The 24,760-nt window shown below is 56.4% G+C and overlaps 1 protein-coding gene across 2 annotated transcripts in view; it reads left to right on the forward strand.

Annotated features, from left to right (window-relative positions):
- The window catches only part of SLC39A11 (solute carrier family 39 member 11), a 126,336-nt gene that overhangs the window by 99,615 nt on the left and 1,961 nt on the right, over positions 1–24,760 (forward strand). For both annotated transcript variants that reach the window (XM_026067577.1, XM_026067578.1), the window contains 2 exons: positions 23,181–23,279; positions 24,577–24,735. In XM_026067577.1, coding sequence (XP_025923362.1) covers positions 23,181–23,279; positions 24,577–24,735 — 258 coding nt within the window. The remainder of the gene's footprint in view (positions 1–23,180; positions 23,280–24,576; positions 24,736–24,760) is intronic.

Raw genomic sequence — 24,760 nt, forward strand, 5'->3', positions numbered from 1 at the left:
TTGCTTCCGCTGGGTGTGACTAACTCTGTTAATGCCGTGCTGAGCTGGGGCTGATATGAGCCACCTTGCAGGAAGGCTTATGAGTTCAAACTTCGGATCACGTGGAAGCGTTTATGAACTCTGCCATGAGCCCAAACGCAGACAGCTCCGGATGTCTGCACGTGGCCGGTAGCCGTTTCCGGAGTTAGCTGCGGCTCCTCCGTGCTAACCAGAGGAGCATCCGCACCGAATTGCGCTCGGCTGATAAGCGCTGGCTTGTTCTGGGAGACGCTGCCTGCAGCACCCCGGTGCTGGCTGACTGCGTTTCTCCCAGGGGACTGACATCTCCGCAGGGTCCGGAATTCAGTCCAGCTTGCTCCGGAGCCCTGGCAAAGCACAGACCCGTGCACCCTGCGGGGCTGGTTTCGGGGCCGTAGGCAGGGCAGGTGAGAAGCGTATTTGCAGGGAGGCGGTTACAAGGAAAGGAAGAATATCGGCTCTGCTGTGAGCCGTAGCCAGGTCCCAGGAGCCGTGTCTGGACATTGCAACCAGCCAAACTGCTGCGACCTGCGGTGTCCTGGAGCCCTAAAAAAAAAACCTCCTGCACTTGCTGGAGCTGCCTGCCGCCGTGGTGGGCTCGGCAGGGCTGGCGGCAGCAGGAGCATCGTGCTGGCGGGAGCATCGCGGCGGCGGCAGGAGCATCACAGCAGCAGGAGCATCGTGGCGGCGGCGGGAGCATCGCGGCAGCAGCCCAGCCTCTGCCCGCACCCTCCGCGTTTCTTTGCTGCCACCGGGTGTGCAGACTCCGTTCCTGCGCGTCTCGCTCTTCCCGGCCGCCGCTGCTTCTCGCTGGCAAAGGAGCCGTGCCAGGAGTCGCCCTCCAGTTACGGATCTTTGTTTGGGGATTTCTTATTTCTCATTTATCGCTCGCTGGAGGGGGGCAGCCGTTTCATTTGCGTTGTCCGAGGAAGCTGACAAAACGCGCTACCGTGCGCAGGTAACGTGAAATCTCAGTGGCGGACCCRGGTCTCCCCTTTTGTGTGCGAGCGCGTGTCCCTGCTCCTTTTGTGGAGCAGAGATTAGCTGTCCCTGCTAGGTTCCCGCAGGCAGCACACCTACGCCTTTTTAAAGAAAAGCTAGTGTGGATTATATTGCAATTTAGACAGGGCTTAAGATAACTGAGTTAAAAGCTGCTTGCTAATCTGCTGGGAGCACGCGTGCTTTTGGGACTCCTCGTGCAGCAACGCAGCGACGAGGCAAAGCAAGTCAATACTGCCTTTATCGCTATGGCTCTGTAGTGCGTGGGGGGGGGGGACACACGTCGCCCCGTGTCCCCGGATCTGGTCCACTGGCCATTTGCCGTCGTCGCCCGCCCTTTGGCACATGTGCCTGGGGCACGCGTTGGTGCACGCGCGGAGGGATGGGAACCGGAGCAAGCCAGCCGGCTTGGGCGTCCGTCCGTCCATCAGGCAGGTGGAAACCTCCTTGTTGAGCCCGTTCTCATAAAAGCTGCTTCAGGAAGAGCTGGGGGGCAGGAGACCCCAAGGACACGTACCCGCTCGCGTGGGAGCCGCATCTCTTCCCACCGCAGCCCCAGGGCCCGAGAGCTGGTTCGGGAGCGCTGCGTTTGGGCGCAGGATCCCGCGCCCCATGCCCACGCGGCGGGTGGTTGCGCGCACCTAACCCCTGCTGCAGGTGGAAATACGGGCGAGGGTTTGGAGGGGGCCTCTTGGGGCAACCTCCCTTTTCCTTTCCCTTCTCGTGGCGGCTCTTCCTTGGGGAGCCGGCACAAGGCGCTCTTGTCCTCCCGCTCCGCCGCGGTGGTGCACGGGCGTCCCGGCGTGGCACCGCTTCCTTGCACAGCGACGTCCGCTTCGTTTGGGGGGAGCCTGGTGCTTTGTGAGTAGCAGAGTTATTTCTTGGAGGACGGAGCAGGGACGTTGGAGCGTAGTTACGATTCTTTCCCCCTCGCAAGCCCTTCGTGTACTTTTAGCTTTCTAAAAACACAACTCGGTTTGTGAGCGTGATGTATTCGTGTGCTCAAAAGCCAAATCTGTTCTCTTAAGGAGCATCTACTCTTCCTGGTTATTTTTCTGTCGAGGCAGAATTCACCATAAAATTAATTTCTTAGGTCAGAATTGCAGAAAGTCTCTAACGTGCCTTTATTATACTGCAGTGGAGTGAACAGAAAACCGCAGTAAAAAGCTTGGGCCAGCAATTTTGCTTTTAACAGGAAAAAGGTCTGGAAATGTCTTTAAAGCGTGGAGCCCTTGGCCAGGGGGAGGCTGTTGGAGAGAGAGCTTTGCCTTCAGCAGCACGGGGAGGCCAGGGCTAATGGCAAAAGCATCACAGTTTCTGCAGAGAGGTCTCATCTGCCTGGTGAGCAGCGGCTGAGCTTAATTTGGGGGGTAAGAGGGAATCTGTAACACAATCAATTTGGCATTTTCTCATGATGGTCACCTGCAACCCTCTAACCAGTTTGCTCAGAGATTTTCCCACTGCCATCCCTTTGGAGAGGACCTAGACAACATAATAGTCTCTTCTGCTTTCCTGCTAAGGGATTTCTTTGGGCTCGGCTGGCACTCTTCCTCCCCAAAAGCGTATTGTGCATTTTTATGTTTAAATCCATCCCTGTTACTGAGGTAGAAAACTTCACATCCCCACTGAATGCCGCAGAAGCGGAGCGAAGGGATCTCCTCGGTGACCTGCAGGCTAGGGACTAACTACTATTAAAAGCGATCGAGCGGTCCGGAGGGAAAGGCGCGGGCGGGAAAGCCGTTCCGATCCCGGCGGTGCCGCGCTGCCTCGCTCCCATCCAACACTAGGTGGTAACAGCAGCGTTCGTGCAGCCCCCGTCCTGGCCGCGCTGGTCYGTGGTCGTGCGCAGCTTCCAGCGAAGGCTGGAGAAAGCTCACTGAGCTCCTCAACGTGGCTTTTTCACTGGCAAAATCCTTAGCAGGGAGCCGCTCTTTCTGCTGCGGAGATCAGATGCAAAAGAATGTTAAAATAAGTGAAACCAGTATAAAGTTAAATGCAGTAGATGACTTTGAGCAAATGGTATATATAAAGGACTAAAAGCTTAAAAAATAAAATGAAATATTTTGTTAAGCCATGTGTGGTCTGGCCACCTGGTCATCATAGGATCCTGCTGATGCGAATAATTTAGAGAGACCAAAAATGATGTATGCGCGGAGGTAGGTTTCTGGCAAAACTGCCTTAGGACGCCTTTTGGGGAGGGGGAGACAATTTCTCCCCAGGCAATACTTGGAAGTTTGCGTTGCTCCGTTGGCTGGACTATGGGCAGCTTTCCCACAGGTCGTCTTCCCTCACTGCAGCGCACGGGGAGCTGGTTCCCGGGGCCGGATCCCGCCCGGCGGCCACTCCGGGACCTCCGCACCTGCTCCGTAGTCGGCGGAGGCGACGGCTTCCCCCGCCGGGACAGGCAGGGCGCGAGAGCCGGCGTCGTTACCTGTTCTGCAGATCCGAGGCGCCCGCTTGCCAGGCTTCTGCTTTCATCGAGCCAAGCGCAGAAAGCCAGCGAAGGGATCTGAGTTCGCGTTTGCAACCTTGCCGTGCTCTCGGCTTTGCTGCCCCTAGGGAAGCGGGCACACGCGGGTGGGCTTGGCGTTYGCTCTATGCTGCTCGTGCTTTTTTCTCATTTAAACCCTAATCTCGTTCAGGCAGCGCCTGATTCCTTCTGTGGATTTCGGCACTCGAATCACACTTAAGTTTTTGTTGCACGCTCTTCTGCAAGCGGCAAGTAATGCTGAGGAGCCACAGTGTTAAAAAGAGATAGGTTTGTATTTTTTCGAGGGTTTGAGCGCTGCTAACCGCTGATGCTGTCCCCGGCGTAAGGAAGGGGAAAAGTGCATGTTTTTGTTGGCGTAATGTTTAACTTGGGCTTGCCGTCCCTAAGCTCGGCTCGACCTGCAAAGTGCCTGCTGCCCTTAACAGGCAACTGCATCTTGCCACGAGCGTTGTCGGGTCCGGAAAGCAGCCCACCTGCTCCGGGGTATCCCCCGGACGAGGGGGCTGGCGAGCATGCGTGGAAGCGCTATAAACAGATGTATTTTTTCCTCGAGGATGATGGTGGTGTTTCCTCCTCCGTAGCACAATGGTCCCCATTCATCAGCCCCGGGGCTGGGAACGCTGGCCCGGTTTTCCTCCGTTGTGCCCACAGATTGTTTCCTGTCCAGCTTTGGTAAAACAGACAGAAAAGAGGCTTCGAGTTGACAGGCAGACTTTGACTATGGCTCGGAAAATATTATTTCATGGGACAGCCTGTGCCTCCCACGCTGTGTCTCTCAGGCTGGGGGGGAAAAAAAAAAAAGGCTGAGGCTTGATTAATGTACGGAGATTGAAACCAGGCAAAAATTTTATACTGTGTTTTCTTTGAATGAATGGAAATCATTGTGGTCTGAGAGACAGCAGAAGACACGCTCTGGATTTCTCTCTCTCATGTACACGCACACACATGCATGCACACACTCTCCGTCCCTTCCTTATGAGCGGATCCACAGTGGAGCCTGTAAGGAGGTTACTCGGGTGGGATCAGAAGGTGGGTTACAGCCTCGCTCCTGGCCTCTTTATCAGCTCAAGGACGCGCACAGAAACACCTAATGGAGCAAAAGCACCTACTGACGCTACGCGAGGTGGGGCTGGATGGGGAATTCCACGTTTGCCCGAGATGGGAGACAAATGCTTATTCCGCAGCCAGACTGCTCTTTTCTGATGTGTGGCTTAAAGCCTAACTGTGCCTCTGGGTACAAAACAAAATTGTTGGAAGATGGTTATTAAGCACCTTTTAATTAACCTTCCCTGAAGGGATGTGTTTGTTATTAAGTTAACTAGCTAGGTAGGTTTCTTGAGGGAAATTTTTCCTGACTGGTGAATATTTTTGCTCGCTGCTCTGCAGCGCAGGGCTGGGAGACTTTGCAGCGCTCAAAGTGCAGGAGCAGCACAAACTCTCCGAAATGGCAGCAGCAAAGAAAATCAAGGTCCGTTTTCAACCCTGCGGGTGTTTGGGAGCTGTGAGAGCCCTGGCTGCCCTCGTGCTTGCTGGGTGACAGGTGAGATGCTCCTTGCTTCTCCAACTTGTGCAGCTCCCCGTTGAGATGGCCCCAGCGTCAGCCCAGCCCTGCTGCAGCCACCGTCACCAGCAGGACCTGGAGCCCTCGCCGGGGACGAGCCACCCCTGCCCGTGTCTCGCCACTTCTCCTGAGCAGCACTTTGGGCACACCAGAGCCTAACGCTTGCCACCAAGCTGAACGTTATTCAGAGCAGCCAACGTGAACGTGAAGGGCAACCATACCTACCAGGGAGCAGCAGTGCTCTGCTTTAACCGGGCGCCGAATATGGGTGCATGAGCGAAGGGTGCTCCCAGGGTGCTGCTGGCTGGCATGGTGAGCTGCCACCGGCGCACACGCCTTGTCCCCTGCTGCCGAAACGCCCTGGGGACCGCAGCGGGAAGGCTGGTCCCGTGGATCCTGTTACAGCCCAGACAAACTGCCTTTGAGTCGTGCTGAGCTCCTGGGATGCTTTAGCTAGAGCATGAGAAAGCGGTCTGTAAGGTTTTGGTGGTCCTCAGAGTATTTCATCGTGCTGAACGCTGTGACCACCTGTAAATATAAACAGAGAACCCATTTCTGCATCCCTTGAGCAATTGTCTAGGTGGTGCATGTGAATGGATTTTGGCCCTTCGGATGCTGCATTTTTCATCATGGCTAATTAACTTCAGCAGTGATGGCAGGAGAGCTTCTGCTCTGCACCTTGGGTGAAGATGGTGCTGTGCCAAACGGCTCCAGCAAGCATCAGCAGAGCTTGGTGGTCTGCAAGAGGAGAGGAGGCTCCTATTAGCTCTGCAGGCAGCAACAGTGTCTTTTCAGCAGATACCTCACATGGAGTACAGATGTCCCAGATCCCACGCGCGAATATGCAGGTTGGCATTTAAGAACAAATGTACTATTTATGCAGAAGAACAGATCTCAGTGCCAGATTAAATGAGATTGGATGTTTGCGAAGTGCTTTCCTCCTTAGTTTGCTGGAGTGCAGGAGTTCTCAATGGAAAATACTGATTTGACTTTAGAGGGACAGATACTCTACACTTATGCTGATGAAGCAGCAGAGCTGATAAGCGTGTGCACTTCTCCCTGCAAAATCCTTGTAATTTTCTTTTCATCCTTAATGAAACAGTGTTTTATTGTAAACAGATATTAAACTACTTCTTGGTCATTAGAAAAAGGAAGTGGGATGGCTAGAAATTGAAGTCTGTCTGGAAGGCAAGACAAGGCAAGCTTGAAAATGCTTTACCCCCAGGAGATCTGTTTACAAATATGCGCAGAAATGTATTATGCAGCGTTGCTCCCTCTGGTTGCTGCTCTCAGAGCATTTCACGGGAGCTTTTGTGATCTTGGATCAAATTTCCCAGTTTCTATTTGAAACCTTAGCAGATGCTGCTGAACTTCTTTGAAACCCTTGATTTGCAGAGCAGGTGAGATCTCCCAAAGTGGCCTTGAGTGTGAGGCCAAACCAAGGACTGCTGTAGCCTGGAGCGTGCCATGTCCTCCTTTCTTATTCTTTATCCTGGATAAACAGACTTTTGCCGCTGATAAATGGAAGCTGTGCCAGACTGACCGTGATGTTTTGGCTTAATCCTGTATCCAAGAAAAATTGTTACTGGAAAATGAGTGAAATCTTTATGAATAGTTAAATCGGTATGAAAACAAACACAACAACATGTTCAGCCTCTTATGAAGCAGCTCTGAAGTTACTTAGAGCTTCATGCTATCTTCAGTGGCTGGGTCTATAACAGAGAAAGCTGCGCATGCACTCAGGGGAAAAAAATGCAGTGGAAAACCTGTGTGGCCTGCAGTGTTTTTATTGAACTGCCTTCAAAGCTACCAGATGTTCTCCACACCAGGAAACGTTTGTTCTGCTGCAGCGCCTGGATAGCCTATCGACCTACAGACAGACCTGGGCAAAGCTGGCCTCAGCAGCCCGAACTAGCTCGTGTCTATCTGCAGGTAATTTGAGCATTGCACAAGGTTGGACTGCCTCTGCTTGGGCTAGCCCTCGAGCTGAGCCGGTCCTTCTGGTTACGCTTCGTACGGTGCTTGGAAGGTAAATCTTGGGTCCTACTGCTCTTTGTTGCTTGGTTTCTGATGTGGAGATACCCAGGTAGAGAGCAAAGACTTTGCTTTCCAATCCTTGGATCTGGGCCAGAGCACAAATGTTTTGCAGGTCCCCCAGAAATCTGGTAGCTGGATTTGGTCGCAGTGATTCCGGTTGCTGGAGACTGATTTGGGGTGAATTAAAATTATGGAAGAAACTTAGCCAGTTTAAACCAGGTCCCTGGAGTCCAGCAAGAACCAGATCCTTCTCGATTTTACAATGCTAAAGAATTGCTACTCCATCGCAACCCAGATGCTCCAGCCCGCCCTTGTTCGCTCGCCTCCAACACAGCGGTTGAGCCGGATGATGGATAGATGGCCTCTTCCTGCAGGAACGCTTCTGTATCCCAGTGCTGAACAGAACGGAGGGGATTCGTGCCAAGGCGAATGTATGTTCACAGCCCCCTGACAAAAGGAAACCGTTGCAGATATGCTGTTGCTGTCAGGCAGCCTTCCAGCCGCGAGAGTGGCTCCTCGGTAGTTCTTGGCAGCCGACTACGTCTTCAACAATTTACCTTGGCCTCGCAACACCGATCCTGCTGCTGCCAAGCTCGGGAGGTCAGGGTGGATCCGTGCTCGTGCCTCCGTGTCGTCCCGCGCTTGCACAGCCTCGGGGTGGGCAGTGGGTTGGGGTCCAGCTCCGGGGCCGGATGGCGGTGGACAACGGCCCTTTCCGGAGGATGCTTCTGAACAGCAAGGGGAGCTCGGTTATTGCAGCCTTGCGACTGCTGCTGGAGTCTCCGTTTTGCTATCACAAATTTTTGTGAATTGTGGGGCTAAAACGGCTCCTTGGTCTTTGCTGCTGGCGAGCCGTTCAGGCAGACGCCATGCCCTGGCACTTGGATTCACTGTGGTGCTTTTCTGTTGCACAGATGGGCCATATTTAAGGGGAAGCTGCTCTTTCCGGAGATAGGCTTAGCTGGAAGAGGCTGTGCTCAGCTGGTGTCACTGCTGGAGGAGCATGAGCTGACGTGCAAAGGGACGTCGCTGGGCAGAGTGGTGCGCGGGCTGCGCTGCCGCCCTTCAGAGCTCCTGGGCAGGGGGAGAGGTAACCGGGGACTGTCACGCAAAAGCAGCTGAGTTGCACACAGGAAGGTCTTGTGATGAGAATGGCTACTTTGTCCTTTTCTGAAAATCAGAAACCAGGATTGGAGACACTCAGTGTCACTGACTTACGAGGGAAAACCTGCCCGAAGTCATGCAGCCCGTGGAAGAGCCGGGCGGAGGAGATGCCACGAAAGCCCCCTTGCTAAATCGCTCTGACTCTGGTGCTTGCATCAGCGAGTCTGATGCTGCTGCACCGCGTTTGTGCCGGGAAGTTTGGTGGCAATGCTCGTTTTTCTTCGTTTGTTTGCCTGTCTCTCGCTTGCAACGGGCTGGCTGGAAAGCCGCAGCGGTCCAGCCTTCGTTGTGCACGTCTGTGCAGAAGGATTTCAGGGACTATTGGCACAGCAGGAGAGCACCGGTTCCTCTTGCTCACAGGAGGAGCATGTTTGTGTGTGCGAGAGAGAAACCCGGGGCCACGCAGGTGGTGGGAAAGCCGAGGGTTTTGCTCAGTGCATTTCCCGTTGTCAGTGTCCGGGCTCTTTATATGTGTGTTTGTGCAGAGTGAAATCATATCGGAGCGACGGTGACCTCATCTCCTTTTGTGTGAATATTGCGATTTGTTCAAGGGACGCTCCTGGGGTTGGATGCATTCTGCAGCCGTTATTTATTGCCGTGCGTTGCGGGAAGAGAGACCTCCCAAGTTATTAGCGAAAAGCCTCCAAAGTGTAGCTGGGAATTGGGCCGCTGGCTGTGAATCCTTTGCTTGGTGTTTGCATTTACATCACCAGTTTGTATAGTCTCCCCAGTTCTTCTCTCTCACTTCTTCCTTCTTCTCTTTTACTCAAGTGTCTAGACCGAGGAGGGTTTGGGGTTGATTTGTAATCCTTATGAAAGACAGCTGGCATCCCACGTAACATCTGGCTCTGTGGAAATTCTGTGCAATGCTTGCTTTCTTCTTTCTGTGGTGGTCACTGAGCGTGCAGATACAACACAGAGCATGGCATGGACCTCTGTTCCCTTTGCTTGGCGTCTGTGGTCTTTTCTGGAGACTCATATGCCCATTTCTATCAGTCCAGTTGCCTGGAAGCCTCCTCCTCTTCCAAGGAGCCTCCCTTGATGCTTTTTGTTTCTGCCTTCCAGATATTTATACACCATCATTTTGAGTCATCTTCTCTTGCACAAGCTCTGCCTGCCTAGAAGGGTTATTGATCATCTAGGACAGCCTAGACTCACTATCCAAAAATTCGTTCTGGATGTGAGCGATTAACTCACAGCAAAGCAGGTCCCTGGTGCCAAAGAGCCGCGCGGTCCCCTCCTGCGCAGGCTGCCATCCTCTGCCGCTCTGCGCTGCCCGGTTGTGCTTTGTGCAGTCTGCAAGACGCTGTCCCAAAGCTCTGACTTGCCTTTGGATTCACATTTGTGAGAGCCGGGAAGAAGGAAGCTCGGAAGTAACGAGCAGCAGAGCCGTGCAGACAAAGCGCCCGGTCCCTGCCGGGGGCCTGATGGACAATGGCCTCTCTGTTCGGCTGCTCCGCACGGTGCAGCGCATGATTCACCTTCTTAATTGGCACTTATCGCCTAATCCCACGGTGATCGGTCTCGCTTACTGGGGTCTCCTGTGCGGTCCCATCCGGGCTGTTCTTTGGGCTGTGTTTTCCCGGGGGACGCGGAGAGTTGGGGTGAGGATGCGGGCGCAGCGGTGGCGGAACACGTGGACCTGTGCACAGCGGCCGAATGCGCTGGGCGACTCGGGACTCGTGCAGTGCATTCGCGTGTGCATCCGTGAGCGATGCCTTTGAGCCTGCCCGCGGCTCTGCGGCCGCTCTGTGCCCGCCTCGCGCCCCTCGGGTTTGCTCCTCTCGTTAACCTTTCTCTGCCCGGGCAGGGGAAGTCAGCACGGAGCTCCTCTGCCCTCGTACCTCCCTGGAAGGAGGTTGTGTCGGGAGCTGCCTGGCCCTTTCTCGGAGCGGGTCGTTGAGCGAGCGAACGTTGCCTGGGTGAACTGACCCGCTGCGAATGCCCACGCCACCGTGGTGGCTCCGCAGGGACRGRGCGGTTTAGCTCTAGTTCATGAGAGTTGGGAGCAGCAGCCGCTTAACAYGTCGTGAYGCTCTCGCGGAGGCACRATGYGCTGTGCCGGGTCCGGCACCCCTGYGYGCGTGGGCTCGGGTGTCGCGGATGAGAAGACGACAACCGTGCTGGCGTCTGTCATCCATCTGCGTTTTCCGCTGGYGCTGATGCGCGGGCTGCCCTTGGAGGCAATTTTAGGTGGAAACGGCGCAAGGAAAGGTCACTGAGGCGCGGGCGGGCGGACGTACGTGCCCTCCGCAGACCGTGTCTCCGTTGACAGGTCAGGCTGCGGAGGCGGCTCCGGCAGGAGCACGGCGGCTGTTTTTCGTGGYGGCTTCTGCAGCGCCGTTAGCAGAGCTGCTTAAGGGCCGGTCGGGGATACGGTGGAGGATGCTCCAGGCTGGGACCGGCAGCCCGGGACAGCGGCGCCGGTGGCGAAGCACTGGGCGAGCGGCTGTCCCCGAACCCGGCGGTCCTCGAACCCAGGACGGCACTGGCCAAGGCTTTGGGAACCACCGTCCCCTCCGCGGCCTGGGGACATTAACAACTGGAAATCACATGTTCTCCAGTAAGTTACCGCAGGAATCTCTCATCCCTGGCTTTGATCTGCAAAGTGCGCTGGTTCAGTTCCTGTTCGCGTTGGAATAAAAGAAAGAGGGCAAAGAAAAAGAGCAGAGGAAGAAAAAGCCATTATCCTTGTTTATCTTATCAAGATAATGCCAAACAAGGCTCACTTTGAACAAGAGGTTTAGTCTTTGCAGCCGCAGTGGCCTGTTCCTCTCTTTAGCACTGTGGTTTAAAAATAAACYCTCAGAGGAGGGGAAGCAATTTGAATGAAGACATTGTTACTGTGCAGGATGTGATAATGGGGCCTTTTATAGCTACATCTGTTAGAAAATTGTTTAGTTCCAGGTTTTAGGGCTGTACAACGCAGGCTGCCCTGGTGCTTTCGCCTGCTCCCCCAGCGCGTTTTAACGGAGGTGTTGCAGGAGAAGGAAGAGGAGAAGCTGTTTTACTTCTTTTAATTTTGCTCTTAGATAAAGGCTCCAATCTCCGCTAGCGTTGAAATGCGGCAGCGGAGGAATCGTCCGTGAGCGCCGTAGCGCGCTGCAGCCCCCGCTGTTAGGGCCATGCATTTCGGCTGCGAGGTTCRCTCCTGCCGCGGAGGCCGGGGTGACGTGACCCTCCGGGACCGGCCACCCCCCGGAGCGCGCGCGCGTGACCTGGGCGCTTCACCCAGATCCCAGCCCAAATCCCAGCTGGTCCCCGCCACAGGGGACGGAGCGAGGGGATGGGTGGGTGCAGCAGCCGCTTCAGCCGGGGCGTCTCCCGGGAAAGGCTGGCGTCTCCCGGGAAATGCCGGCGCCGTGGCGGGAAGGGCTGGTCCGGGTGGGCTTGGGGCGGCCGTTCCCGCTCGCTCAGCTCGTCCGTCTGTCGGCCTTTYGCTTTATTCTCGGGCGGCCCCGCAGCCAAGAGCTCAGCTCCATCGAAATGTTATTTCAGATGGCCGGGAGAGAACGAATGAAGTGCGTATAGCACACGTGTAGCTGGGCTGCGGCTCCTCGCAGGTTGCTTGCGCCGGTGACGGGGAAGAAGAATAGAGTGTTTATTAACTAAATTTGTCCTTTCTCACGTATCTTGCTCGGGGCTTTTCTTTTCTGTAAGCAAGACGGTCTATGCGTGGTCGTGGCTGCCCAGCTCTGGAGCTGCTGGAAACAGGTCCCCGAGCCGGGGTCCGGGTTCGAAATACGCAGTTTGGGGGATGGATGGATGGATGGATGGATGGACGGGTGGTGAGATGGGCTCTGCAACCCCCTCGGCCGGTCGAGTGCGGAGCTGCGTGTGTGAGCCCCAAGGATGGCTCCGGAGCTCCCGGCACTGCTCGGAGGAGGCAGAAACGGAACCGGCGGATATAGTTTAAAAAAAAAAGAAAAAAATTGTAATTCCCCTCCAGTTTGTTATCCGCGCTAGGATTTCCATGACGTGTGGATCAATCTCGTACGCAAAATGTGCTTGCGATTTAAAGCTTCTCACAAAGGGGAGAGGGCTAGCGTTTTTGCACGAAGCTATAAACRTTAATTGGCAGGTATTATTGGGAATTTTTATAGGTGGGCCCTAATCCCAGCCCTGCTTTTAGACCACCCAGGTTCTATGTGTGTTTAATTTTTTGAAAAATATTTTAACAACCTTTATAAGGTTCTGTGTCTCCCTCCAGCTCTAGCCCTACCCAAGATCAATGCAGCCACATCGTTAAATTACACTTCATTTATGGGTGTGACTGTATTAATACGTAGCCTTGATTAAAAATTTAAATTTGGGTGGGCATTTCTGCAGCCCTGTGCTGTTTGAAATAGAGCTAGCAAGGTCTCACATGAGGGTCTTCCTAGGGTATGATCCCAAAGTAAATGTTTTTGCCCTTTGTCTACGTGGAAGAAGGGGCCCTGGCAGGATCATACGCAGAAATGATTTTAGTCCTTTCGGCTGTATTTAGCAAAAATGGAGAGGACCTGGGCGCAGGGTAGGCACAGTTGTCGTTCCCGCTGACGCTCCCGGGGGAGGTTTCAGGAGATGCAGCTGATCGTTACCCCTGTCGGAGAGACGCCAGTGGTGATTTACCGTCGTCCCTTTGCCCATCCCGAGCGGAGCGGTCGCTGCCGACGGGCGACGCTCGTGCGCCAGGCGAGCCTGGAGGCTCTGCCCGGATTAGAGACGTGTCCTCCGATGCTCTACAGCTCGTCCTGAGCTGACGCATGGGCACGTTTGGTTGTTGGCAGGGATAAGATGTCAAATCCAATCAATCTAGTCTAATCCGTGAGACACTTACGAGGAGTTGCCATGTAATCGTTCCCAAAGATCAAGACGAGCCATGCTGCAGCCTGCCAGGCAGCGAGAAGAAACTCGGCGCAGCCAAGCCTGTTTAATCTGGGCGATCTTGTAACTCCAGCAACGTTTGGTTAAAACATTCAGCTAATTTGATACGGGCAGATCACTGGCGCAGAGGAGCCGTCGTCGTGGTGAGCCATCAGCAAAGAGCTGGTGGCTTGAATCAGCAGAATATTTGAGCTCAAAACTCAGAGGTGATGCCCTCAAAAGTAGGTGTGCCTCGAAGCGTTTTGGAGGGTTGAGGATTGAGCTGGGCTGAAATTTAGAAGCTGTGTATGCTGAAAGTACGCAGAATGCATGAAAAGGAGGCAGGATTCAGTGCTTGCTCAATGCACCGTTTTCAGTGCAGCGGTCTGCAGGTTCCTCGCGCGTCTTTGCAGCTTTCGGGGTTTGTGCTGTGCGAGCTGCGGGCGTGTGGCCCATGCCACCGCTGTGCTGGCTGCAGCGCGGGCGTCCACGCATGCGTGGTCCGCCAGTGCCAAAGCTGTTTGGTCATTCTGGATACTGTCTGCCTGGTTCTCCGTCTGTGGTTCGGTAATCTGGCCCTTTTCTTGTTGCACGGAGCAAAGTATTAAAACCACAAGAGGCGGCGGGAGCAGAAGCCAGCGTCGGCGTAAAGGCTCAGGTGTCCTCGCGAGGGGCGTCCCGCCCAGGGTGGCACGCGGCTGAGCCTGGTTTCGTGCAGTCACTCAACCACGTCTCTTGAGAACGGCTCGTTCGCTTTGAAAACAGCGTTTGGGGGGGTTTACGCATTTATTTTTTTAGCCCCGAGCGAGCTTTCACCCTGCCCACGTTAGGGCAACTTCTGCAACGTTCAGCACGAGCTCTTCAAAACGCCCGCTGGTGGGGTGAGCAAAGTTCGAGGAGGAAGAGGCCGGTTCATCTCCTCCTCCCGCGCTGCTCCCAGCCCCGGTGGCTAATTACGGTTCGTCGGCGCCCGGATGGGATTTCCAGAGCGGCCCCCGCAGCCCGTGCTGCCGAGAGCGCGGGCGGAAAGCACCCGGCCGGCTGCCGGGAGCCCGCGCACCGCTGCCAGGGCTCCTGCAGGAATAGCCGGGTCCTGCCTGGCTCCTCTCCTTGGGCACAGGTTTTACCCCAGTAAACGCAGCGATAGATCTAACGAAGAATGCCTTTTGGGATGCAGTTTGAGCCCGGCTTGGTTTTTTAGCGTGTTTTCTGCAGCAAGGTRTTTTCTTGCAGCGGTGTTGACAGAGCTGTCAGGTTTCAAGCGAGCTGTTTGCCAGCAGGGGATTTCAGCGGTTGAATCACTGTGACTGTTGCCGCTGGTAGCGTGCCGAGTTACACCCGTCCTCGCGGGGCAGGGGACGGGCCCGGCGAGCGACGTGCGTCCCGTGAAAGACGGCAGCGCCCTGCGTATTAGCTGGTAATGTCAAATAGCAAATTAGAGAAGAATACGAGGTACTTGTAAACCTCTTAAAAACTGAAAGTGTGATCGTTGTAATAGCAGAATAAATTTACCACCATATATTTCCCTGCTTTGAACATGTGTGTCATCATTACATTTAGATATGGAATCACCGCTGGGGTGAAAAAAGGCGGCACAGGTTGCACACAGCAACGCTGCAGTGAAATTGGGAGAGAGAAGTGATATTTCCATTCATTTACGGGTATCTTTTTAAGTTTGCATTGGAACATAACGCTGCGACCGGGAACTTGTCCGCGGTGCAGGCTGAGCGCGCTCCCGTTTCTCCGTACGTGCCGCRCGGTCGAACAGGACGGCGAGCGGGGCTGCGTCTGGCTCGCGTCTCTCCCGGGGGCGGTTTTGCAGCCGGGGAACCCCCTTCCCAGTCCAGGCTCCTGCTCCTCTTCCCAGCGCTGCCCCGGGGTAGCCGGAGCTGGGAGGAGTTGGCTGGTACCGGCTGGCTGCCACGTGGACCCGTCTGGCTTTGCAAGCGCCCTTATCTAGAAGCCGGAGAAAGCGTCAAGTSGCCCCGGCCGCTTCCTGCTGAGCAGCTGAGGCCGAAACGCGGCGAAGGAGAGGGAAGAGGCGGAATGCGCGGAGCCGGCGCGACGCGCTTTCGTGCCTCGCGCGGAGGGGAGAGGTGAACTTCTGCCCTGCGCGGGAGCGTGACTCATAAATCAAACAGTTATATAAATAACAGGGCAGATAAGAATGAAGATTTAAAAAACCCGGAGGAATAAATAGCCGCTGCACAATGGGACCCCTCGGCACGGTGCGGCTGTGGATACGAGCCTGCCGAAGCAAAGCAATTGCCATCCATCAGCCACCGCCAAGGGCAGCTGCTTTCACGGAGGGTTTGAACTTGGTCTTGCTGGTTGCCCCTCGCGCCGGAGCACATCTGGCCAAGGGGGCGGCCGCCYGCGGGCTCGGTGCGCGCGAGACCCGCGGAGCTGCCCGGTGCCGTGTCCCTCGCTTGCACGGCGTGGAAGTAATGCACCCTCGGGCCGCTGCCACTGAGAGATTCCTCCTCCTCGCGTGCCGGTCATGCGAGGGTTGGAGGAGCTGCYTGGCTCTCTGCAACGTGCCCAGCTCTGAAGGAGAACAGCTTCTGGCTTGCTAAGTTGACTTAGCAGTTTTTAGGGTTTGTACAGAGGAGCTTGGCATTTCCCTAATCCTTCCCTGGGCAGGGCACAAGGTCTCCTACCACCACTGCTGCCTGAGTTGTCCCTGTGCTCTCCCCACCTCCTGCTCAGCTGCCTTGGACTTCTTGGGAAAAGGGTCAAGACAAGGGGGATGCAGAGGCTTCCTAACACCGTGGTTGAGCAGGAGAGCTGCRGTAAGGCTTGTTCTCTCCTAGCGTTGCAGTCTTAAGCTTGAAGAAAGGAGAAAGGGAGAGAGGAAGTTATGGAGTTGGAGGGAACAGCCCCATCAGCTTCTGTCCTAGGAGACTCCTGCCATGGAGGGAGTCTGCTATGGTAAAAATGCAAAGGAAGAGACTCAGCTGGCACAGATAAGATGACTTTCCTCTTCAGGGACTCCATATAYGACCCTTGCTGGCAGGTAATGAAAGGAACGTGAGCACCGTCAGCACCTGAGCCCTGGAGGACCCTTCTYGAGCCCCCGGCCACCGTCGTGCCCATGGGCAAGGTGCTGTTTGCAGGCAGGCAGGGAGGAGCTGGCATCGTCGCTCGCGAGAACCTACTGCCTCCCTCCGCCTCGCCGCCAGAGCGCTTTCCTCCGCCGATTAAGCTCTCGCCATAACGATCAGTGGATCGTTCTGGGAYGGGGTTGGGATGGCCGGCCCTCCTGGATGGGGGAGCTGAGCTTTGTAGTGGATTTCGGTGGACGTGGGATTGCGGAGGGAGGCAGGAGAGGGCCTTCGYGTTCGTGTGAGTCTAGCAGACATCTGTACTGTGCCCAGGACCCAGGGCCGACCAAAACAGTAGTGGGTTGGGGAAAAAAGATCCTGCGAGGGCTCGGGCCTCCTTGAGTCTCGCGGAGTTGTCTGCCGCGCTCGTTCACCTGCAAGYTCGTTTTGCCTGCAAACGGTGGGGATTTGTTTTGTGGAAGCCGAAGAATTTCTAGTTCTTCAGCTAAAGTTCACGTCCTGGTTGCAGCAGGCAGGGGAGAGAGCAGGTTTTATGACTTTGAACTTAGCTTATGTGCCTTTGGGATAAATTAAGGGTAAAATTTCCTAAAATTGTAAATGTTTACTGCGTATAGATCCAGAGCGGTGTATATTTAACACTGGCAAAGGGCCAGACAAGCAGATGTGACACAGACCACGTGGCAAGCTATTTAGAGCCCAAATACCTGAATTTTAAGAGGGAGGGAAGGAGCAAGAAGAGGTATGAAAGTGGCTAGTGAGGAGCAGCCCTGGGGAAGGTCCCAGTCCCAGGAGAGCAGGGCTTTGTTTCCACTGCTGCTTTTGAGGTATGTACGGACAAGTCCAACCACTTCAACTGAGCGTTTGCCCTCGTTGTGCCCTCCAAGCAGAGGGCATGTCTCATGCAACGTGTTTGCCAGGAGGCGGATGTGACCGGTGGGCCATCCTGGTAGGTGCCACCGTGGGAACGCTCCCTGGTGGAGCTGCTGGAGGGGCTGGTGTGACCCAGCCAGGAGCAAGGCTCTGGAAGAGACCTGGGAAAGCTTCCCAGCTCCCGGGAGCCCCCGGCAGAGCTGTGCAAGCAGGAGGCTATGCACCCTCCCCAAAATGTGCCTGCTCGGTCTTGCGCTTTTTGTGGTTCTAGTTTGAGACGGTTGTGTTGTCCATGTAACTGCCCCGTCCTTTCCYGCCTCCCGAAAACTATATCGCTTCCTCTGGCTAGTTGTGCCCCAAATCATTTCCCGTTCTTTCTCCCCTTCCTCTGCTTCCTTTCATGTTACTGTCTGACTTTTGGGCCCTTGGAAAGCACCTTGGTCGTCGCACAGCCGGGGTGGAGGCTCTCTGCTCTCCGTCTCCCAATGAAAACAGCGTGCGTATTTTTTTTTCTGATTTCATTCAGATACAATTTCCAATCTGTCCGTACGTCTGCAGAGCTAAGTTGGACACTGTCTAGCGGATACTCTGGCTGTATTAGCGGAGTTATTCCCTCTCCAGTGGGGTGGGTGGCCGTGGGTCCYGCTCCGCTGGGACCGGTTCCCGCCTGGCTGTGCAGCCCGTGTGCCTCCATCACCTCCGACTGCTGCATTCCCCGCGGGTAACGGGACTCCTGGCTGCGCTCGAGAGGGAGAGGCACGGCAAGCTTTCATCCACTGGGTTTTTTTTTTAGTAATTTCGACGGTTTGAGATGGGAGATACGGTATTATCAGAAAGAATAAATCAGGGGGAATAAAATCCTCCTGCCTGYTTTTGCAAATTTGGCCTTTAACATTAGGGTGCTTAAAAAAAAACAACAGCAGTGCAATCACCGGGAGGCCGGTGGCCCGTGCACGGGGTCGGGGCGCTCGCTCCCGGTGCACGCAGGCGCTGCAGCCCGAAGGCCGTCGGGTGCCGCGCGCTCCGCTTCCCGGTTTCCCCGTGGCGCCCTCCCCGGCTCCCGCCGCCGCCGCCGCCTTGCGTGAGAGCCTGCGATGCGGCCCCGGACAGGCCTGGCGTGCGAAGGCAGCTGCCTCGAACAGGTAGGGCAGGTATGGGGAAACGCTCAGGGCCCTGGCTTAGCGCAGGGCTCCTTCCCACCTGCGCGCCCTGATCAAACACCTCGGCAGCCGCCGCGGTGGGGAGCCGTGATGTAATCCCGGGAACCCAAAACAATCGGCCCTTTCATGGCGGGACGATAACAATCAAAACAGTATGTAAGGGCCTGCCATGCAAGAATACACATGCACATTATACACCGTGGGGAACTGAAAGCCGCGCTGAAAAGGGGCTTGTTAAGAATATGTAGCCTGCTTTCATAATCAGTTTGTAAAAGAATAGGCCCTTGAAAACAAGGGTTTAGGCTTATAGAAGGCTTTCTGTGCCTTGACCTTGCAAATATGCAGAGATGCCAACTTTTTTTTGAAAGTGAACTTGGAGTCTCCCAGCGTGGTGCCATACCAATTGGCAGGCGAGGGCCGCGGGGTGGAGGGTCCAGCCCTGGGTATGTTCCCCCCGAGGACACGGATTGTTTTCCTCTCTCCGCAAGGAGCTATTCCTCAGTGGAGTGCAGCCAGGCTGCCGTGATTTTACCTTTTCTCCCTTAAAAATACAGCCCTGTGCTCCGCTGCACAAGGGGATCACCCACGGTGCAAGCCCAGACCCCGTCTGTCCCATGGGAACCGGCGGTGTTAGCTCCCTGAAGAGCTCAAGTGTAGATGGGACTCGCCGTAAGGCTTCCTCCCATCTGTGGCATTTTTGTTCTCAGATGGTGAAGAAGGTTGTGGAAGAAATCCCTTTAATCATCCCCACTTTACGGATGGGGAAACTGAGGCACAGAGCTGGGAAAGGTAAAATTTCCAAAGCATGTTGTCTCCTTAGTCCTTGACACTTGCGAGGACACCTGAGCCCTTTGTGCCCAAGTCCTGTAGACACCTGCGCGATTTTCCCCAAGTAGCCAGCGGTGGCCGAGCTCGTGAAGGGGCACGTGTATCCCGAGACAGTGTCTCGTTTCACTAGGCTGCTCTTTCGTATTGCCGCTATTTGGATCAACGCGTGTTGTGTGTGTGTTGGCGGTGAGCTGCAGGTCATCTTCCCCATCTGCAACGTGTCTTTTAGATGGACACGTGTGACCTCCCAGGCAGGGCGGGATCTGCTTCTAACACCCACGGTATCCGTTTCTCCCCACCTTCCTCACTTGAGAGCCCCTGGCGTGCAACACATTGCATTTGGATTATTGTCGCTCGGCTACGTTAACTCCTCTTCCCGCCATCTGCTCCTCGCGCCCCGTTGCCCGGTGGTCACCCGAGAGACAGCTCCCGTGGTCAGGCTGCTCCGGCGCCTCTCCGCGCGCCCGGTTTACAGTGCGTTTCTTTGCAGGAGGGAGAAGCCTTCCAAGAATCCCCACCTATTTCCGTAATAAGGAAGCCTTTGTTTCCCTCGTGCACAATGCAGCTTTATTTGATTCTGTTGCTTTCTTACCGACTGCATTCCACGCAGCTTGACACGGGAGCTGGGGAGAAGGTGCGAGGTGTGCGCGGACGGATCGGCGGCGAAGGGGGAGAGGAACGTGTCCCGAGTTGGTTTTATTCACAGTTTGGGCATCGGAGTTAAACCTTTGCCTTGTGACCCAGCAGAGACGCCGCTGTCCTGGGCGAGCAGAGGGGGCCGCTCGCAGCGAGCGGAGGTGCCCTGGGTGCTGTGAACCGAGGCAAGGTGAATAGGAAGGCTTGCGTGTTCCTGGCCTCCGTGTTGTCGAGGAGTCGTTCCCACCCCGGTGAAACCGGTGTCTGCGGGCAATGCTCAGCAGGCTCTAACATCCCCGGAGCGTCTGGGGAGGGGGGCAGAGCGGGGGCGGTAGGAAGCATCGAAGGAACCTGGGGTGGCCGGAGCAGATGAGCAACCTGCTTTGGCTAAGCAGAAGAGCTGGAGGGACACGGAGCGACCGGGGGCCGGGAGATGATGTGGGCACGTCCTCCGGCTGCAGCCGAGCCCGGAAGGTCCTTTCTCRCCCCGAGGATGCGGGGTCAGCGTGCGGCGCGGGCGAGGGGGGGCGAGCGGCCGCTCTCCGCACAGACCCCTCCATTCACGCCGCCCGCTCCCGCCCCRTTAATTTGTTGTGGTCGGGGCGAGTAAGAGCTGCTTTGTGCGGAGGCGAGGGAAGGAGGGAAAAAAAAAAAAAAACCCGCGCGCAGACAGCGGCTCCAGTGTTTTCTAAAAGGGATGTTTTTCCCCCTCCGCGCTCGCTCTCTTTCCCTTGAATAATGTTTTTGATTGTAGCAGCCCGTCCCGGTTAGGGAAACCCACGGCCGCTCCCCCCTTCCCTCCCCTCTTCTGTAAACTGTGGTAGAAGTTTAAACAACCCGGAGAGGTTTTTCTCACCAGTCTTATTTTACTAATGGGAAACAAGTGTTTCGAGCGGCAAAGGGAGCTTTTGGCTGCTGGCAGCAGAATCCCTGACTTTGCAGCGCGGCTTTGGGGTGCCTCCAGGTGCCGCGGCCGGAGCAGGTCGGAGCCCCGGCTGCCGCGGAGCAGCCTCGGCCCCCCGGCACAAGCAGCTTGTAGCATCCCAAAGCAGGGACAGGCCCCAGCCAGCTCCCACGCCGTGGGCGCCGGAGAACCCGCAAAAGACTAAACGCTCCAACCACGGAAAAAAGTTTCCGTTAGCTCTTCCGGGCTCACGCAGCCGGGGGCGACGGCTCTGCGGAACGCTAGCCCTGTTCGCCCGGGCGCCTGCAGCATCTTTGCTCCTCGAGGAGGAAGGAGGAAAGCCCCCATGCCAACATCCCGTTTCCCACCGAAAACCAGAGCCCAACGCTGCTCTGCAGCGGCGGGCGTCAGTGCCAGCAGCGACGCGCAGGGCTGCCGCGGGCCGGGGTGTCTCGCGGGGGTGAGGCGGGCGCTGCCGGAGCGCCCGGCCGCTGCGCGCTCCCGTGCCAGCGTGGGCGCGACGGCAGGGTACCGCTGCAGGAGCGGGGGCAACGCTCTTCACCCTGCCTGTCCGTGAGCATCAAACCCGGCCATCCAACATGGGGAAATGAGCAAATCCCCCAGGGGAGCGAAGGGACTGTTTCGGAAACATGGCCAAGTGCCGGTCCACGTGTAGATAAYGGTGTGGATGGGGGCGAGCCACGGTTTTGGGAGAGCGCCTCGAGGCTGCGGCGCATCGCACGCACCCTCCCGCCGTAAGCGCAGGAAGCTGCGTTTCCACGAAGCTGGTGTTTGGTGCCGGGAGAGTTGCCCAGCGCGTGCGGCGCGGTGCGATACCCCCGGAGCAGAGCAGACGCCTGCTGCTCCGTCACTCTTTCATCGCCGGGTTCGCGAAGGCGGCGGGGCCGACGTCGGTGTGTGCCGACGGGCTCGGCGCCTCCTCCGCTCTCGGCGCTGCTCTCCGGGGTCGGCGTTCCCGTTCGCTGCCTTCATGGAGCTGTTTGCSCATCGGACAAGCTCCTGCGCAGAGGGTGCTGCGCCGGAGGGGCTCCTGGGTGAGACAGCGCGAGGGTGCAGGGTGCTGGGAGAAGGCGGCTGTATCTGCTGCCGGCAAGCAGCTGCCACGTGTAACGGACCCGAGTCCAAGGGAGATGAAAAGCGAGGAGAAATCTCCCCTAACTGCCCTCGAACCCCCCTCCAAACCTTTCCTGTCCCCTCTTGGGTTTTAAACTCTGACCGAGYCATGTTTGCTGCCGCTGGGGACACRGTGCCTTAACTGGAGCCGGGAGAGTTTGCCCTGCCTCCCTGTACAGCCCTCGTTATCGGGCTTTTTATCTTCCGTGCCTGAAGGAATGGTCTTCATAATGGTCTTATATTGCTTTACTGATGGGCGGACTGGCTCCCGCGTCTCTTCCTAGGAATAACAGCAGTTGCTTGTGTCTCTGGTCTGGCTGCTCGGAGGTGCAGGTYCTCTGTCCTCATCCCGCACTCGGAGTTTCCAAATCCTCCTGCCTAGATGAAAGGCTGCGGTTGAAAATCGGAGACCAAGAAGCAAAACCACAGTTGCTTTCCTTGCTTAGAGCCCGGGCCTGGGGGCTGGACGCGTGGGCTGGCGGCGCGCTGCTCCGGGTGCCGGGCTCCGGGGCTCCGGGGCTTCGCGGTGCTGCTGGCAGCCTGCCCCGTGCAGCCGCCCACTCCCGGCTGGGTCCCCAACTCCGAAGGGCTTTCGAGGCAGCACTGAGGTCCAGGCACCTGCTGCAATGAACAGGTGGAGAAACCGGAGTTATTCCCAGCCCAGGGATGGGGGAGCAGAAGAGGGGCATGAATTACCCCTCTTCCACGCAGGTCGTTGTTCCCCCCCCCCCCCAACAAGTATTTGCAAATCTCGGAATGGCCACAGATTAGTACAAGGAAAGAGGCTGTGTGTTTGCAGATGGACGTGTGTTAAAACAGGCTCTGAGCTCAGGTTGCTCCCGGAAACCTCTTGTTTTTCTGGCTTTGGGAGCTGCTGTCCCCTCTGAGTGATCTTGGGTTTGGAAGACCAAGTGCTGTCTTTCCATTGGATGTAAGGGGGAAAAAAAAGAGAGAAAGAGAGCAAAAGCCTGTGGCTAAAATGTGCCAATGACCCCCGTGGCTGTGAGCYTCATCCAGGGGGTGGTAAGAGCCAGACAGGGCAGGTTACCGGCACGGCGAGGGACCRACATCCTCGCTGCACCTGGAGCTTMTCTGGCAAAACCCCTCGCGGAGGAGGAACCTGCCCCACATGCCAGGCTCCTGGGATGCTATAACGCCCGGGAAACCTTGGGTTTAAGATGCCTCCCCAGGCCTTCCTAGACAAGTCTCTTCTCTTTCCTTCTGCTTCTCTGTTGCTCCCGGGGCTGGTGCTAGAGCTGATTAAATGAGGTAAAGTTCTTTGAAGGTGAAGCTTGCTGTGTACRTGTTAAATATTAGCACAAGTAGTCCCCAGGGCTAGATGCACTTACATTAAAAAGACATATCTTTAATAACGTCTTTCTCTTTCCAGCTCCCCAGCAGCCTGTCCTTGCCTGTCCTTTCCACCTAATATATTTTTATATATATATGTTTGTTTGTATTTGGGCAGGAACTTGGCGATCGGAATTGGCATCCAGAATTTCCCAGAAGGGCTTGCCGTGAGCCTGCCTCTGCGCGGCGCCGGGTTTTCGACGTGGCGAGCGTTCTGGTGAGCAAAGCTCCTCTGCGGCTCCGTGCAGCGGCAATAACAGCTGCCCCGGGCAGTCGTCTCCCCCCGGCCCCGCGCGGGCTGAGCGAGGCGCAAATCCCGCTCCTCGGTAAAGGTGGGTAGCAGCCCTCGACGACGGGGCTGACGCTCAAAGAGAAAAGCAGTGGTGAGAAAGCGGGGCTGTCCCGGGGGCTGCTGCCTCTCCCGGGAGCCGGCTCCAACCTGGAGCGCCGCCGGCTCCGCGTCCCCGAGCCTGCCCGGGGCGGGGGGAACCCTCCGACGCAACCCGGAGCATGTTAGTGATCCTTGCGGTTCACCCCGGCCCCGTTTTGTTGGCGGTTTAGCGCCTGCGGTTAGCTCCCAGATCCTGCACTAAAAAGGCTTTTTTTTTTTTTAATTTTGTTTTWTTTTTTCTCTCACTTCACTCTGGGCTCGATTTCAAACCCACTTTTTTTTTTTTTTTTTGCTTTTCCCTGAGGTGAAAAAGCCAAGGGCATGAACTCTGCGAGCGCGGGGCCGCGTTCCTGCCCGTGCACGCGTGCTCAGCCCCGTGATGGATGGGAGGGCAGGGGGGGACAGCTTGGAGACTTCTCCCTCCAAAGCCGTGTTTTCTTTTCCTCCCGCCCACCACCTCCAGCTCCCTAGTACAGCCGCTGCTGCGACCTGCACCAGGGTTGCTGCTGCCGGGAAGGCAGTTCCCATGGCCCGGAGAGCTCCGCTCGTTAAAACGGACCCAGAAGGAAAGAAAACACGAGGGGAAAGCAGAATTTCATCCTGTCAGTCATCCGTTCGAGGCTGTGGCCAGATGTCCTCTTTTGGACTGAGCCGTCCCGTTTGGAAATACGTCCTCCCCGATCCATCCCTGCTCGCAGGCTGGAGTTCCCCAATTCCCGCAGAGCTGTTGGGGGAAAGACCAGCYCTTAATTCCCTTCCTGGAAAAATCAGCTAGGTTAGGTCGAATCACCTTCATCGCCTGTTTAGAATAGCAGTGCCGCAGCGCACAACCTCTTCCTCTCCCCCCGTGGGTTACCCGCCCGTTTGGGGCATTTGCCGCGTTTGCACCCAGCRCGCGCCTTTGGCCCGTTGCTGCAGGGCTGCAGCGAAGGACGGGCACCAGGGCCTGCAGCCGGGTCCATGGAGGGACCGGCCCCGGCAGGGAGGGGGGTTTCTCCGTGCCGGGGAGGAAGACGGAGGCGGCCAAGCCAGCTCCCAGCCGGCAGCCCATCCGAGCTGCGGGAGGGCTTTGCTGCCCCTCTTGCGGGGTTCCCAGCGGCTTTTAGTCTYGTGTTTTTTGCAGGTATGGGCAGCTGAGCGGCATGGTGGAGCCTTTAGCTGGCATCTTCGGTGCCTTTGCTGTGGTGGTGGCAGAGCCTCTTCTCCCCTACGCCTTGGGCTTTGCTGCCGGAGCAATGGTCTACGTGGTCATGGATGATATCATCCCCGAGGCACAAACCAGGTGAGAACCCCTCAGTGACCAGCAC

Source organism: Apteryx rowi, unplaced genomic scaffold (assembly GCF_003343035.1).
Source record: "Apteryx rowi isolate R43461 unplaced genomic scaffold, aptRow1 scaffold_26, whole genome shotgun sequence".
In the NCBI taxonomy this organism is placed as follows: domain Eukaryota; kingdom Metazoa; phylum Chordata; class Aves; order Apterygiformes; family Apterygidae; genus Apteryx; species Apteryx rowi.